This window comes from Sminthopsis crassicaudata, chromosome 2 (genome assembly GCF_048593235.1).
Source record: "Sminthopsis crassicaudata isolate SCR6 chromosome 2, ASM4859323v1, whole genome shotgun sequence".
In the NCBI taxonomy this organism is placed as follows: Eukaryota; Metazoa; Chordata; class Mammalia; order Dasyuromorphia; family Dasyuridae; genus Sminthopsis; species Sminthopsis crassicaudata.
In genome coordinates, this window is record NC_133618.1 from 437989002 (window position 1) to 438005853 (window position 16852).

The 16852-nt window shown below is 51.0% G+C and overlaps 1 protein-coding gene across 1 annotated transcript; it reads right to left on the reverse strand.

Moving 5' to 3' along the window:
- Nucleotides 1–256: 256 nt before the first annotated feature.
- SNTA1 (syntrophin alpha 1) lies at nucleotides 257–16564 on the reverse strand. The gene is made up of 8 exons (XM_074292389.1): nucleotides 16172–16564; nucleotides 13696–13881; nucleotides 7832–8015; nucleotides 5667–5877; nucleotides 5354–5484; nucleotides 4330–4526; nucleotides 3954–4141; nucleotides 257–1174 (listed from the first exon to the last, which is right to left on the reverse strand). The coding sequence occupies exons 1-8, from the start codon at nucleotides 16500–16502 to the stop codon at nucleotides 1082–1084; spliced, it is 1521 nt and encodes a 506-aa protein (XP_074148490.1). The 5' UTR covers nucleotides 16503–16564; the 3' UTR covers nucleotides 257–1081.
- Between the last annotated feature and the right edge of the window lie 288 nt (nucleotides 16565–16852).

A 16852-nucleotide genomic window follows, 5' to 3' on the forward strand; every position in this document is an offset into this window, starting at 1 on the left:
GAGAGAGAGAGAGAGAGAGAGAGAGAGAGAGAGAGAAGAGAGAGAGAGAGGAGAGAGAGAGAGAGAGAAGGAGGGAGGGAGGGAGGGAGGGAGGGAGGGAGAGGGGAAAAGGGAGGGGAGGGAGGGAGGGGGGGGAGGGGGAGGGGGAGGGAAGAGAGGGAAGGAAGAGAGACAGAGAAAGAGGGAGAAAGAGAGGAGACAGAGAAGAAAGAAGAGAAAGAAGAGAAGAAAAAAAGAAGAGAAGAGAAGAGAAGAGAAGAGAAGAGAAAGAGAAGAGAAGAGAAGAGAAGAGAAGAGAAGAGAAGAGAAGAGAAGAGAAGAGGGAGAAGAGAAGAGAAAAGAGAAGAGAAGAGAAGAGAAGAGAAGAGAAGAGAAGAGAAGAGAAGAGAAGAGAAGAGAAGAGAAGAGAAGAGAAGAGAAGAGAAGAGAAGAGAAGAGAAGAGAAGAGGAGAAGAGAGAGAGAAGAGAGAACACAAAAGGGGAGAAAAGATTCCACAGTGGAATTTGGGCTGAGGAAACAGAAAAGTATCTTTCTTCTTCTTGCACCAGGAAAGTCCACATCTAGAGAAAGTCCAAGGACCTCACTGGGCATAGGGGCTTCTCTCTCTCCATAAAAAGAGCCATGGCTCCAGGAGACAGGTCGGGTCAGCCCAAGGCCACGGCTTGCGTCCATGTGGCCTGGCTAGGCCAAAGGCCGGCCTGTCCCCAGGGGCTCTGTCCTATGTGAAGCTGGGAGCAGACCTTCTTGTTCTCCCATCCTCCTGGCTTCTTCTTGGCCCTGGTCACTAAAGTAGCAAATAAGGAATGGCTTATTTGTACACAAAATATCACTCTGCAAGGCACTGGTGTGGGAACAGCCTCGGGGTCAGCTGCTCCTTCACAGGGTCATTGTGTCTCAGGAGGTCACCCCCCCCAAAATCCTCATCAGACAGTGGTTTCTGGCAACCCCGGGCCGGGCCCACTGGTTTCCTGGCTCTGTTCTTTGCTGCTCTGCTCTCCTCTTCCAGCTTCTGTCCATCAGGGAGCTCTGTGGGCCTCTCTTCCTGGGCTTTGTGGCCCCCAAGCTCCTACTCTGGGGCCCTTAGGCCATCAGTCCCAGACGGGTGACTTTGGCAGAAAGGAAGGAGTGGATGATGAAAACAATGGTTTTGGGGCACGAGTGAAGGTCCAGCTGCTATAAGAACCAAAGAAATCCAAGTCAGGTGAAACTGCCAGCACCTCTCCAAGACCCCCTGCTCCAGACTTACACAGGCCTGCATCACCCCCACTTATCTTTACCCCAACAAGTCCCCAGCAGTATAGCACAAAGATATGGTCCATAGGCCTGAGTACTAGGATAGGGCATTCTACAAGAGCAGAGACTTCCTACAAAGAAGCACAGACCTTTAGCACACAAAGGGACCTCAAAGGCATTTATTTTCATCTCCCACCCTATAAAGGAATCATCTAGCCTCTTCTCAAATATTTTCCCTGATGAGGAGCTCACTACTCCCCCCAGTCAGTCCTGTTGTTAGATAACTATGAATGGTGGGGAGTCCTTTCTCAAAATTGCATCTCTCTCCCTTTTTTGGCAGAGATGGGAGATTCAAATGGTGTAGAAGAGGTAGAAAAGATGGGTGTGGAACACTCCATATGCCATGTCACAAGTGATGTGTTGGTTGGCTTTGCTAAATTGCTTTTTTTCTTTCTTTTTTATTCTTTGTTACAAGGGATGGCTGATAAGGAAGAGGGAAAGGATATACTCAGAAATGAATGTCATACAAAAATAAAAGATCTTTTTTTAAAAGTTGCAACATGGTTAATATGGAAATATATTTTGCATGACTTCACATGTATAATGGGTACCATAGTGCTTGCCTTCTCATTGGGTGGGAGAGGGGCTAAAGGAAAATAATTTGGAATTCAATTTTTTTAATATTTAAAAAATTTATAAGCTTTCATTTTTTAAAAAAGAAAACTAATTCCTCTCCATATTGAACTGAAATTTGCTTTCTTGTACTCATTGCTCCTAGGTCTCCCCTTTAGAGCAGAGTAAAAGAAACTATTCTTCAGCATCCAAAATCAGCCCTTCTGATGTTTCATATTCCTTCTAAGTCTTCTTTTTTTCTCGGAGAAATATTTTCATTTCAGTGATTGTCATGACGCAGTCTTGAATTCATTCCCTCCCTCTCTCATTTAGTTTCTTCTTGGAATGTGCTCCAGTTTATCAAAGTCATTCTTAAAGCGTGGCGCCCAGAACTGGACAGAAAATTTTGGGTCAGGGGAGAAGAGAAACCAAAGCATCTCTACATTCCTAAAAACTAAGCCAGTCAGCAAACAGCAGAGAGTGGGAGGAGGGGAACAGGGGAAGGAAAAAAAGGGGGGAGCAGCTCTAAAAGCCAAGCCTGCTCCTCATTTCCCAACAAAATCTTTGCCTCCTACCTCATCATTCACAATACAAGTTCCACTGATTTTGTCTCTTCATTTCTTTTTTTTTTAGTTTTCAACATTCATTCTTATTAAATTTTGAGTTCCAAATTTTTTCCCTCCCTCCCTTCCTCCCTTCCATCCTTCCTCTTCAAGACAAAAAGCAATCTGATATCAGTTACACATGTACAATCAAATTAAACATTTCCACATTAGCTATGATATTCATGCATAGTTCTTTCTCCCACATGCCTTTCTCTATTCACAGTATTCACCTCTAATCCCCAGCTTCTTAAACCATAGTTTGCAAACCCATATGGAGTCTCATAATTGAATTTGGGGGTTGCAAAATTATGATTTGTTGTCAGTAAATGTTTGATTTGTATACCTATTTTATATACCTACATACCTGGAATCATGTAAAAATTTCTTAGGAAAAAAGGGGTCATGAATGGGAAAAGTTTAAGATACCCTAATCTAATCCAACAACTTCCAAAATAATCTATCTAAAGCACAGTCTCTCAGAAACCTTCAGTGAGTCCCTGATAAAGTCTTCCATAATCTAAGTCTAAACTACCATTTCAGATTTACTTTACTTTTCTCTCTTTCACATGGTTTACTGCCCAAATTAGATCTAGCTGTTTCTAAATATGGTCTTACCTTCTCCTATCTCTGTGCATAGGTTTAGGGGATGCCCCATACCAGGAATGGTCTTATCTCCTCCCTCAGTCGAGGCTGTTGAAATTCTCTTCCTTCAAGGCTTAGGTATCCCCTCCTCTATAAAATCTTCTCTGATCTCCCTTTCCCCACCCCACTATCCCTCCTCGAATCTCCTTTTGAGCCCCTACTATGTAATATGTAACATATTCAGCTGGGCATCCATACTAGATGGTGTATAGGACTTCAAATTAGAAAGAGCTGAGTTCAGATCCTGCCTCTGACACTTAGTGGACAAGCCACTTAAACTCTCTATTAACATAACCCTAAACATATGCAAGCTTTTGTGTTTGCCATGACACACACTAACCCATCCCACAAAACTAGTAAGATCTCTGAAGCCAGGAAGATTCTTCTTCCTAAGTTCAAATGTGGTCTCAGACCTTCCTAGCTCTGTAACCTGGACCAGTCATTAACCCTGCTTGCCACTGTTTCCTCATCTATACAATGAGTTGGAGAAGGAAATGGCAAACTATCCAGTATCTCTGCCAAGAAAATTGCCCAAAAATGGGGTCACAAAGAGTCAGACACCACCGAAACGACTGAACAACAACCTGAACTCAGGTCCTCCTGAGCCTCAAGGCTGTCAAAGTTCCGAGTCTCTCCTCTCAGATCTAGTCTAGCCGGTCCCAGAAGGATGCAGGAACTGAAGAGAGGAAGGGGGGAGGGAACAAAGGGCAAAGGAAGCTCCAGGCAAGGGGATGCTCGGCAGTCTCAGGGAAGCACCCTCCTCCATTTAGTCTCCTCCATTCCCCCATCCCTCAGTCCCCCTGGCCCAGCATCTCTTTAGCCCCTCTCCCTGCGAGCCCCAGGGCATGGAGGTCACTCACAATCTCGCCTTCAGCCCCCCCAAAGTCCAGGAAGAGCAGGCTGGAGCCATCATCGGAGGACATCTGCAGCTTCTCGAAGGGCTCCTGCAGCAGCAGGGCTTTGGCCAGACCAGGCTCCACTGCCCAGAGGGTGAAGCCCTTGTCGATGTGCACAGACAGGCTACAGGCGCGTCCGTTCCACGTGCAGGCTGAGGGTGAGGAGAAGGGAGAGGATGAGCCGCAGGCAGACTCCAGAGCCCAGCCGAAGCCCGGCCCGGCCCTACAGCTGGGACAAAGGCCAGGGCACGTTCCTTGGGTTCCCCTGACCCGGAGGCTGCCCACTCCGTGACTCACCAGGACATGCGCCCTCTCCCCGGGCACCCTTTCAGGTTCTGACCTGTGGACACCTCCTGCACTACCTCCGCAGAATTGTGGCAGCCATCCACCAGCAGGCGTGTCCAGGTGGCCAACTCCCTGGGGGACTCCACACTGAACAGGTGTGTCTCCACACCCTGATGGGTCCCCGAGCGCAACGCGAAGGAAAGCTCCGAGTCATAGAGAACAGAGCCCTTAGAGGGGCCAGAATGCACCAGCCTGGGAAGGTGAAGATAGGACACCTTGAGAATATGTACCCCCCTCCCCTGCTTTCTGTCTGCTCCATTGGGAGCAGGTAAACAGGCCTGATGCACTAATCCATGCACCCAGGGATCAGAGATCCAGAGCTAGAAAGCCCCTCAAGGGCTTTATTTTACATTTGAGGAAACCAAGGCCCTACTAATAGAAGAATCAGAGACAGAATCTTTCTGGCTGTGAGCAGCCACTCTGCGGGGGCCTTGAATTGGCTCACCCAGCCAATTCATTCAATTAGCCTCATCTGGTCCTGCTCTGATGCCCACTTGACAGGGGCTGGCTATCTCTGTGGCCATCCATGTTTTCTCCCCCTTCCAGAGTCCTGGACAGCCTCACACAGCGGCATCAGCATCTCAAACAGTCTTTGTGACCATGGGCAGCTCTCCCTCCACGCTGTCCTTAGGCCAGGTGTATCTCAGGCTCTCTGCAAAGGCCGTCATCTGCCCAGGAGTGTTTTCCTGTCTCTCATCTATAGCTTATTTTGTCCAAAACTCTGCTTAAATAACCCCCTCTCCATGAAGTCTTTCCTGGTCCCTCCGCCTGGCAGGACCTTCTCCCCATGCTCAAAATTAACCTCTTATTTCATATGTGCCCATTGTGTATACCCTTATCAATACTCATGCTGCCTCCCCTCAGTGAACATAAGTTCCTTGGAGGCAGAAATTGGCCTGTCTTTGCCTTGTATGCACAGGGCCTGGCACAGGGTGGGCACTGTGAGTGCTGATTAAGTGAATGACCGGAAAAGCTTAGATGGGCAGGCAGGACTGGAAGAGGGCCCTGGCATGAGGTACCTTGTGGCGATGAGCGGAGAGCTGCGGCCTGGCGCGTTGAGGGCATCTCGGTTCTGGGGGAGGCTGCTGTAGAACAAAAGGTCCTTCTCCGTCAGCACGGCCAGAACAGGTTCCGTTCCCCCGCCTGGGAGCTACAGAACAGAGGGAAGAGCTTAGGGAGACTTGGGGCAGAGGGTCCAGAAGAAAAAGACAAGGGAGGGGGAGGAAGAGGAGTGACAAAGAGGAGAGAACGGACGGGGGCACGGGGAAGGGAACGAACGCCCTGCCTGAGCCAGGAGGGGAGAGCCCCCAGCCCCAGCCGCCCGCAGGCCACCTGCTCCGTTAGCCAGCCTATCCGCTTGATTTCCTTGCTCCCAGCAACACCTCCAGCTCCGGTGAGAAGGGCCCGCAGCTCATCGGTGACCCAGGGCACAAGGGCATGGATGTTGGCCTGGATGGCAGCCAACCAGGCTTGGGCACCGGCCTCATCCTTGGCCCTCAGGAAGAGGCTGTCCCGGCCGTCTGCAGAACGCAGCTCCAAATACCTGCGGACAGAGGCGGACTCAGGGGCAGCCCGCGCCTCCCAGCCTCCACGGCCTCCAAGAAGGGGGACGTTGCCGCAGACACGCCGGGACACGAATCCCACGTCTGCGACAAACGGTGCCCCCGACACACGGATGACGTGCAGAACACGCTGCAGACAGACAGCACACAGACAGACAGCCGCCGCCTCACCCACCTCGGGACGGGCGCGCCAACCACGCGTGCACAGACATCACTGCCAAGGAGAGCTACCGTTCTATGGGGCGACTGGGCGCCGGGCTCTGTGCCAAGCGCTTTACAAATACTATCTCGTTTTACCTTCACTACAATGAGGGAGGTGCTGTCAGTGTCCCTGCTTTACAGATGAGAAACAGGGTAATGACGGCCCAAGTTCACATAGCTAGTGTCCGAGGCTGGATTTGAATCCGGGTCTTCTTGACTCCCGACCCAGAGCTCTACCCACTGCACCACCGAGCTCACCCCATAACGTCGCCTATATCTCTATAGAAGAACTCCTATATATGGAATATATATACATATATCGATATCTATAGCTATATCTATATCTACACATATATATATAAAACTCTATAGAAGACGCCTCCTCCTCCCTTCTCACAACCCAACAGGCCATCCCTTGACTGAGCCCTCGGTTCACAGCCCTGGGTTTCCAGTCCATGAAACCGGGCTGGGTCTCAGGGCCAGGCCGTGGGTAGGGTGGAATAGAGAGTGAGCAGACTGTGTGGGCCCCTGGATTCGGGCAGGGAAGATCACATATACAATGTCTGCCCGGTCCTTGGAGAACCTCAGACCGAGTGATACAGATTCAGGAAAGGTGGTACGTTAAGTAAGACAGACTAAAACCCAGTTGGGCAGAAGCAAGGAACGTCATGGGCCCTGCCTCAGCCAGAGGGCTCTGATTCCTTTCTGGGCCACTGAATGACCCTGGCCAAGGTCAAGGTCCTCCCTCTAATCCTCAGGACCCTGGCCTTTATAAGGATGGCCGTGGCCTGCCACCCCCTAAGGCCATAGAGAAGAATCAGACCCCAGGTGGTAAAGCACTCAGAAGATCTTCTCACAGACCCGTCATGGCCTCTCTCCCAGACTCCTAGGCTGCACACTCCAAACAAGGAGCCCCACTTCTCGTGGGATTTTCTCCGACTGTCCCGAGGCCTGGAACGCATCCCCTCCCCATCACCATCTCCTGGTTTTCCCAAGCCCCAGCTAACACCCCACCTTTTACAGAATCCCTTTCCCATCTCTCTAGTACCTTCCCCCATTGATTATTTCCAATTTATCCTGTATGTACCTTGCTTATATGCCCCCCATTCGATTGTGAACTTCTGGAAGACAGAGACAAACTTTTGCCTTTCTCTGTATCATCACTTCTCGGCATGTGCCAGACACACAATGCTAGTGCCCTGCTGACTCACTGACACCTTCCTAAGGCTAACAGGCAGCTCCGGACCCAGGCTGAGAGCCACGGGTCACCAAGGCCCTTAGAGATGATCTAAGGAATTAGGGAACAGGAACCCAGGGGGACGGGACTTGTGGCTCACCACCGCTTAGCTGACAGCCTAGACTAGAATCCAGGCCCCGGGGCTTTCTGCTGCATCAGGCTAACTCAATCTCAGGACTGACTGGTCAGGGGGATATCAGGTCTCTGGGTCTCCTCATCCTTGAGCCTGCCTAGCCATCTGATTATCCCAAAGTTCTGCCCCAGTGATGGCTTTTTCTTCAGTCCCCACTGTAAGCCACACTCAGTCACCGATGTTGATGTTCCGGACTCCAGCCCACCTGTCTTTACCTGCACTCAGCAGCCACTCCCCACCAGAGGCTAACCGCAGCCATCCAGCCTTTGCTGACGCCCCTCCTTACCTGCACTCAGCAGCCACTCCCCTGGAGCCCACCTTCTCCTGGGCTCAGGGTTCCAGCCCACCCTGGGCCAGTCCTCACCTGCGCTCAGCGTCTGCAGGGATACACCTTCTCGAGACATAGGCCATCTTCAAGGAGACGGTTTTCCCCTCCTTGAGGTCCCGGGGGCAGAGGGTCGGGGAGGAGGCAGCCGGTGACTCCCAGCTTACAGTAGCCCCTGATGAAGAGTTCTTGAAATACGGCGAGATCTCCTTCATGTACTTGACTGTCCAGGGGAGACGGTGACAAGGAGTCACACTCAGCTGATGCCCCGGCAAGGAGCTATCCCACCTCTGGTGCTCAGTTTCCAGGGCACCAAAGCTTACTAAGCAGAATCATCTCCACTTGACCCAGCCCGGGCTCAGCCACCCCCAAGGGCACAAGACTGTGCAGGGAATCAATGGTCCATAAGGGGCAGGGGACAGAGCTCTGGGCTGGAAGCCAGGAGACCTGGATTCTAGTCTCAGCTTGGATGCTTATTAGCTGTGTGACCTCAGAGAAGCCACTTCTCTGTTCTGGACCTACTTTCTTTATATAAAATGAGGGATGTGGGGTCAAAGTTTACACACTTGCAGACACAGACACGGACAGACACAGAGATATGCGCACAGCTGCACCCTCACACACATATGCAGACAGTCACTCAGAGAGACACAGACTCCCTCCCTCCCTCCCTCTTTCCTTCCCTTTGCCAGCTAAGATCAGGGCTCATTTTTTAAGACAAGAGAAAGAAACATCTTGGCTTTAAGGAGAAAATGTTAAATCTTCAACTATTCCACACAGGGCGGTTAACAGCAGGAAGAACCTAAGGCTGTGAGTTAGCAAGCAACTTCTAATTCCAGTTACGCTCCAATTCTGTCGCACTTATAACCTTGAGTAAATCACACTAGTATTCTCTGGGCTTCCATTTCTCCACGTAAAATGAGGCAAATGGACATTCTACAACGGTACAATCTCCAGGTGAGAAATGAGACCATTCCACGGTGCTGCCTTGAGGAGAGGCGCTTCACAGCACCCAGGCCCCCCCACTCAACCCTGGGCCGCACATGCCTTATAACGGCCGGACTTCTGGTCCCCCCAGCAGGAAGTGTCTGGCAGGGTCAATGAACAGGAGGGGAGGGTTACAAAGAGACCACCAGCCCCATTTGCCTATTCCCTGGGTATGATCAACAATGGGCTGTGGAAAGCCTGGTATACATGCGTAATGCTTGCATGAAACTTTTCTACATCTCACCAAAGAACTTAGCCCATGTTATGTCCATAGGAAATACTCCAAAGTTACTCTGTTGACTGAATAAACTTAAAGAGATGAAGAAAAATAGAATCAAGCCACCCTGAGCCAGGCCATGTGTCCCATACACCCCTGATAGCGTGGGGCAAGCAGAACATGCTATAAATGGCTTTCAAGCAGTCCCAGAGCTGGGGTCTTGGGTTACACACACGCAGACCCCATGGACACGTGCTCTAGGGCCTGAATGCCTAGCTATAAAAAGTTCTGGCTCTGAGCCTCCCTCCCCTCTCTCATTTCTGCCTGAGTCATCATTCTTGGCAGTGAGAGCGTCCCAGGGGCAGCTGATTGGCCCACCCTCAGGAGGGGCTGTGATTGAGATCTCCGCTGCCATGGCTGAGATGGGGAGGCTCCTAGGAATGTCCCCACCCAAAGGCCCATGATGGCAAGGCTAGTGGACATAGCTGCTGGATCAGCTGTGAGTAGCTGCAAGCAGTATCATCCCTGGTCACCTCCAAGACCAAATGCTTCTCCAAGGACTCAATCTTTGAAGTGGATAGATGGGATTTCTCCTTTGGTCCACATGCAGTACAGCCAGTGGACAGGGCACTGAAGCAATCCCATTCCTAAATCACCCCCATGAGCTCATCACCCAATGAAAAGAAGCTAATCTCAGATTCAAAGCACAGAATTTCTGTCTTAGACTTCCTTCTCAAGAGAGACTTAGAGGCCTGACCAACATTAAGATCACTACAGACGGGCTCACGGGTACTTCTTACCTTCCTGCCAGCCTCAGCCTCCTTCCATCTCCGAGGGGCACAGTGCATGTTTCCAGGTTAAGAAGCTGCCTCTCTGATCCAAGGGACTAGAGCACCAAATCCCAATTCAAAGCACCTCAAAACCTGTCCACTTAAGAACTGCTTCCTCCAACAAGACCTCCCCAACTTTCTGATCCAAACTAATCTCTCTAATTTTCTAATCTTTTCTAACAGAGCCTCTAGTACACAAGGCGCACACTCCCTAGCCTAAGTTATGTGAGACAGACAAGCTGGGGACCCCCTTCTCCACTTTGGTCATCTCTCAGGCAGGACCATAATTGACAGGCTGTGGGGTCCAAGGATCAAATCTCTGGAGGTATGGCCTTAATCCAGCTCTTCCTGTGACTTCATTTTCTACTCTCTTTCAACGTGGATTGAGTCTGAGGTCAGTTATGGTATAAATGCTTTCTGGAAACTCAGGCCATGACTAGAAGTCCTTTGCATGGTGGCTGCAGGGATTAAGAGAGGTAGGTACAAACACTGTTTTCTTGCTTTTCTCTGACTCCACAGAATGCACTTAGGCCACACTCTATATACTAAGTAATCAGGCAAATGAAACTTCATGGCAAGTGTCTTCTCCTCAAAATTACTGAATCGGAATGTTGGCAGATAGAACCCAAATTTTCTATATTAAAAAAAAATGGAGAGTAAAGAATTCAGGACTAGCCAGGGCAGGGCCAGAATCAGGAGGTACTGGTATCTCAATGCAGGGGGTAAAACGGCACAAGAAAATACCACATATCCATGCTTGGGAATACTAGGCGTCCACAAGATCACGGAAATATCAACCACAATGACTCTACCTTAGGAGGCTGAGCTCCGAGCCCATTTCCGATACAACAGCCCCAGTAAGAAATGGGAGGGGAATATATCTGGGAGAAAGAACCTTTATCTTTTTTTAGATATGAGTCTTTTAGGTATGTTTAGCCTGAATCTAAGCATAGTTAACATTCAGGTACTTTTGGACAGGACTTGACTTAAGGACTATGAAGCATCTTAGGGCTTGAGGTTCAGGGATTCATCTGTTGAAAGACTGAAAGACTGGCTAAGGAAGAAGAGAATTACACTGGTTTCAATACCTCCTGGCACACCAGTCCTCCAAATAATGTGAACTCCCAGAGGTCCAGTGTCCAGAACCCGGCTACCCTGTCCACAACACAGAGGCTGGAGCTCAAGGCACATCCTCCCTAGATCTGAGCTTTGCCCTTCTTTGCTCAAATGTTCTGTGTGTGTACATACTGTTCAGTGTTCCCTAGCTGTCCCCCAAGGGTTAGTGAGACCACAGTGGGGGCGGGTCTCATGGCACAGAACATTTACAGCTAAGGAATGTTGGCGGCAGCCCAACACGTCGGCTTTACAACCACCAGCCACAGCCTCATTTGCCCAGGCATTTCCTGGCTTTGCCATATATTGGGGACTGCCCTCTCTGTCTTCCCTGGTGCTAGAAATGGAAGGGTAGCTTTCTCAAACGTGCTACCCCCAGGGGACTCTCTGGACAAAGAAAGTGCTTTATTCCCTCTTTGGACCCAGAACTGGGTGGTTCCCATCCTATTAGGCAGTCATTCCCAGATGCTTCTAGAGCGCAAGTCCAGCAGCAGAGCCAACCAGAGCAGGACGAGCAGTTTAAGCAGAGAAAGTCCATTAACTTTGAAGCTCCTATGGGGCAGCCCAGCATGGCAAGCACACACACACACACACACACACACACACACACACATACATACACACCCTTTTGCTGCCCAGGAGATACCACATTTAGCTTCCTAAAGTCAGAGGGAGCAGAGGTAGGACGGTATTGGGCCCCAGCGGGGCAATAGTGTTGTCTATCAGATCTGGATACTGTAGAACAAAACTACTCTTAGCTCTACCTGTCCATGTCTGATGGGCAAGTCTTAGGAGATTTGGGGGAGGTGTTGGAGCCACAAAACACCTCCCAGGAGTGGAAAGCCCCGTGGGGCGTCAAGCTGACTACTTCTCCCAAGGGCACTGCTTATGTTTCACAGCCACTCACTGATTCCTTGAATCAAAGAACCCCTGCTCAGCAGCTCCAATTCCCATTATAAAGACTAACAGTAACACAGACCCATCATTTTTGTTGGTCTAAGGATGTTAGATTCAGAGATTTCTACATACACTGCAGTCTGGGCATTCCACACCCTCCTAGGCCCGAGGAGAGTGCCAAGCTGCCCACTCCTCCCATCTGCCCTTGTCTTTTGAGAAAAGGCATTGGAAAATTCTAATTCTCAAAACCGAGGACCACAAGACAGACTGACTCACCTGGCAACCTGCCATGATGGGAGAGCTCCATGAGTGCCCATGGAGACAGGACTGAATACCAAGAAGTATGAAATAAGAGGCGGGGGAGTGGGACAGGGATCCTGTGTCCCTAGATCAGAGAATACTTTCCTCCTCTCCCAATATGAGGGCAAGGGCTACCACATCATGGAATGAGGATTGACTGGTCCAAAGAAAGTCCAGGATCAGCAGCTGGTGGCTAGGCAGTACTCTTCCTCCCCATACTTCCCATGGACACAAGATATACCCTATAGTTCTCAACAGCTCTTTCCCCACAACAAACTGGGTCAAGCTTGCTTCCAATCTTACAGGAAAGGACGAGAACCCAAGAAGACATGAGCAAAAAGGGATCCACGGGAATGACAGGATTCGCTGACTACTCAAGTTAGGAGAAGCTTCCAGATTTGAAACAGAAGGGCTAAGCCAAAGCTTCAGGCTTTTTCTCTCAGGATTCTTTCTCTTTCTTGGGATCTCTGTAATCACCACCTTAGCTGGTCCTTCAGAGCACCTGATCCTCTTTCTACATATTTCATATGCAGTACAACTTTCTTTAGGGCTGCAGTTTCTCTAAGGCAGGGGTAGAGAACCTTTTTTCTGCCAAGGGCCATTTGGATGTTTATAATATCATTAGAGGATATTTATAATAGCATTATCAACTTAAAGAACTCAAGCAGTGAGACATTGCTCTATCTAGCTTTTAACTCCTCAGCAGCAGCAGTTGATTATGCAAATGATTTTGTGGGGTTCCTAAAGGCCCAAGGGCCGGAGGTTCCCCACTCCTGCGGTAAGAGAAGGTAAGAGATCAGGAATAGGCCTTAGATCAAGACTTAGGCCTCTTGATGGAAGACTAGCTTCCTAAAGTCAGAGGGAGCAGAGGTAGGACGGTATTGGGCCCCAGCGGGGCAATAGTGTTGTCTTTCAGATCTGGATACTGTAGAACAAAACTACTCTTAGCTCTACCTGTCCATGTCTGATGGGCAAGTCTTAGGAGATTTGGGGGAGGTGTTGGAGCCACAAAACACCTCCCAGGAGTGGAAAGCCCCGTGGGGCGTCAAGCTGACTACTTCTCCCAAGGGCACTGCTTATGTTTCACAGCCACTCACTGATTCCTTGAATCAAAGAACCCCTGCTCAGCAGCTCCAATTCCCATTATAAAGACTAACAATAATAGAATATCCAGCTGGAGGGCCTTAGAGACCACAGAATTCAATTCCTTTATTTTATAGACAAGGAAACTGAGGTCCATAGAGAAGAAAGAATTTGCCCAGCATTGTCCAGCAAGTTGGTTGCAGAGCTGAAACCAGAACCCGAGACCCCAAGCTCCCAGCCAAGTTGTCCTATCTCTTGGTTTCTAAAAACAAAAACCAAGGGAAATATTTAAATATGAAAAATACATGGTGGGGTTTTTTGGTTAACAAATATAGCCAATTTAACAAAAAACTTTGAGATCCTAGGAAAGTTTCCCAGGATCTGGGTGAGGAGAGAGTGAGAAGTATCTGGGAGTGAGCTATAGGGCTATCTCCTCCATAATCTCCCCTTAACCACCTTGTCCTCCTGCCACTTACCCTCCAGAACCACCTCCTTGCCAGTTTTCTTGAGCACCTGCACTGCCTCGTCATGAGTGGCTGTAGACAAGTCTCCACCATTCACGGACAGGATAGCATCACCCACAAACAAAGCCTCTGTCTGGTCAGCTGCCAATCCCTTAAAGATCTTGGAGATGAGAATGGGCATCTTGTTCTCTCTGCCACCTGAGAATGCACACACAGACATGGACACATGTAGGTGCACATTAGCTATAAGGAAACAGGCACTGTTAAGGAGTTGGGGTGTCCAGTATTAAATAAGTACCTACAAGCACTATACTAGGAAAAACATAGGAGGAGATAGGAGGAGCCTAAAAATGGAACCAGAGACCATTAAAACTGGAAGACACCACGGTTCTCCAAGGCTGGAGAAAAGGAGACCCCATAAGGTCACACAGCAAGGAAATTGTACAAGTAGGACCAGAACCCGGGTCTCCTGATTTCCACATCCAATATTCATTCTGTTTTATGGATGAATAAGTTGTGGCTTAGGAAGAGGAAGGGATTTATCACAACCCCAGAAAGGACATTAGACTCAATGGACTTATTTAGGGGAAAGGGTGTGAGTGTTTGGGATGGGGAGTATCCTTAGAAAGAAGATCTTATGTCCTGTGGACCCTGAGATTAGTCAGTAGTCTGTAGTAGTCCCTCCCAACAGATGCCAGACCTGAAAGGATAGCTCCAAGTTCATGAGCCATTCTCTGAAGCAAAAGCAGAGAAAGGGAATAAGTAGAACTGGAAGCACAGTATTAGCTGAAGCTGTCATGATCTTTCAATAGCCGAATTTCCAAACCAGGTTCAAGAGAAATGACTTCCCTAAAGTTACCAGAACTCATGCTCCAGTATCTATAGATAGTGGGTCCTTCCCGCTTGGAAAGGGCAGGGCTCTGTTCTCAGTGTTCTAGCCGGCCACCTCTGCCAAGTCCACGGAGAAGAGGGAGAAAGGTCTCAAAGGGCCTTCCCAGAAAGCTCAAGGACATCTTGATCCAGTGGTGGGTAAAGGTACAGAAGGATTATGGGGTACTAAAGAGAGCTGTGAACTGAGGGTCGGGAGATCTTGCTCCTAATCTCTTTGCTATCATTTTCCTGTGTGACCAGAATAATTTATCTCCCCTCTTCTCATTCTACACTAAATGAGAAAGGGGTTAGTGCAAGGTCCTTGTTGCATCTGATACGCTATAATGGGAAATTCTATTCTATTTTGCTATCCACATTTCAGTTCTGAAGAGATACTGCCCCCTCCTCAATAGTGTTCTAAGTATCTCTAAAGGCTCTGACAGCTGATGCCTGGAAATATTCTCTGACTGCCCCATACCCCTCCCCTCAAAAAGCAAGTGTGACCAGAAATGTCCAGTTATGGCCCTGGGACGCAGGACAAAGGGGATTTCAAGCCTTCTGGGGATTGTTTCCCTATCCGGATCCGTGAGCATCCACAAAGCCCTGAAGGGAGAGAGAAATTAGGGGAGAGAAGTCAGAGAAAAGAGAAATAGAAGAAAGACAAGAGAGTGGGGGGGATAAGTGGGGAAATTAGGGGAGATGAAGAAGCCAGGAAGCTTGAAGTGGGAGGGAAATGGAATGAGATCCCCCACCTTATAACGGTTCTGAGCAGCTACCAAAAGCTGGAGAACAAGGCAGATGAAGCAGGGAGCCCTGGGTCCCCATCCTACCTTTGATACTTCCTAGCAAGACATTGAACTTTCTGGGGTTTCTTTACATGTAAACGGGTGGGGTTTACTCCCCGGACTTTACAGTTAGTGGTAAGATTTCAGTGAGATGCCCTGTGGAAAGAACCTCTCAGCTTTAAAACCTAACAGAAGCAGAGCCTTTAGTGTGAGTACGAAGGTGGGAGGGTCAAGGAGTGCTTTACGTGGGGGACGGCCCAGGACTAGCACAGCCGAGGGCCGGGGGAGTCTCGCCTCACTTCCAGCGAGGGCCAACACGCAGGGCTGGAGAGCCCACCGACGGGCACTGCCCGAGATGGGGGAGGCGGAGGGTTCCCGGCGCTCCCAGAGAGTCATACTAAGCCGTGAGGCTACCATCGGAGCCGGGCTCCCAGCCAGTTCCCAGCCTGGGCAGCTCTCGTTAGAGGCCCTGCCCACAGCTCAGCCTGCCAGGCCCCGCTGTCCCGTAAAGTTTGCAGAGCGAGAAACTGGCTACGAACTTGTGTTTGTCTCCATGTGGCCTGACCGTGGTCTTCCAGGGCCTGACCGGCTCCCACCGCGTCCCCTCCCGCAAAGCCTGCGCCCACTCAGGGGGACCCCCCAGTCACCCGATCGGCGGGTCAGTCAGACAGACCGGGCGATAACGGGTGCCAGGGCGCAGGGCCCCTCACCACCCTCCTCCGAACCTCCCATCCCTCTTTCCCCGTCAGCCTCGCGCGGCTGCCCTCCCCGCGTCCCGCTGCCGCCCCTGGGATGCCGCCGTGTCCCCCCGCCCGTGTTCCCGGGGCCGCTACCTTTGATGCTGATGCCCAGCCCGCCCGCCTCCTGCTTCACCACGCGCACGGTCCGCTTCTGGTTGAGCAGCGCGTGGGGCAGCGGCGGGGTTGGGGGCGCTCCGGGGGCTGCGGGCGTCCCGGGATCCGCGCCGTTGAGCTGGGGCAAGGACGCGGACGCAGGCTCCGAGCCTGGCCCCGGCCCCGGCTCGCCGCTAGCCGGCGCGGCGCTCACAGTCACCACGTCCGCTGCCAAGCTGACCAAGACCCGCAGCCAGGGCCCGGGCCCCGCGCTACCCGGAGCGCGCAGCTCCAGCAGCCCGCTCTTCGGGGAGCGCGTACCCGCCGCCATCTTCAGAGCCTGGGAGCCAGAGAACCCGGGAGCCAGCGAGCAAGCGAGCGGCCAGCGAGCGCTCCGGCCCCCTCCCCGCCCCTCCCCGCCCCTTTCTGACCCTCCCTCCCCGCCCCGCCGCGGCCCGGGGGCACGGTGGGGGAGCGCAAGACCGCGGGCACCGGGCACCGGGCGCCGGGCACCGGGCCCGACTGCAACCCCTCCCCCAGCTGCCCCCTCCCGGCCCAGAGAGACAGATATCCCGGTCACCCCTTCCTCTCCCTTCCACCGGATCCCGGTCCCAGAACCCGGGACTTGACGGGGCGGGTTCTCCCGGGGCTCATCAGCACGGCTCCGCGTGGGTGCTGGAG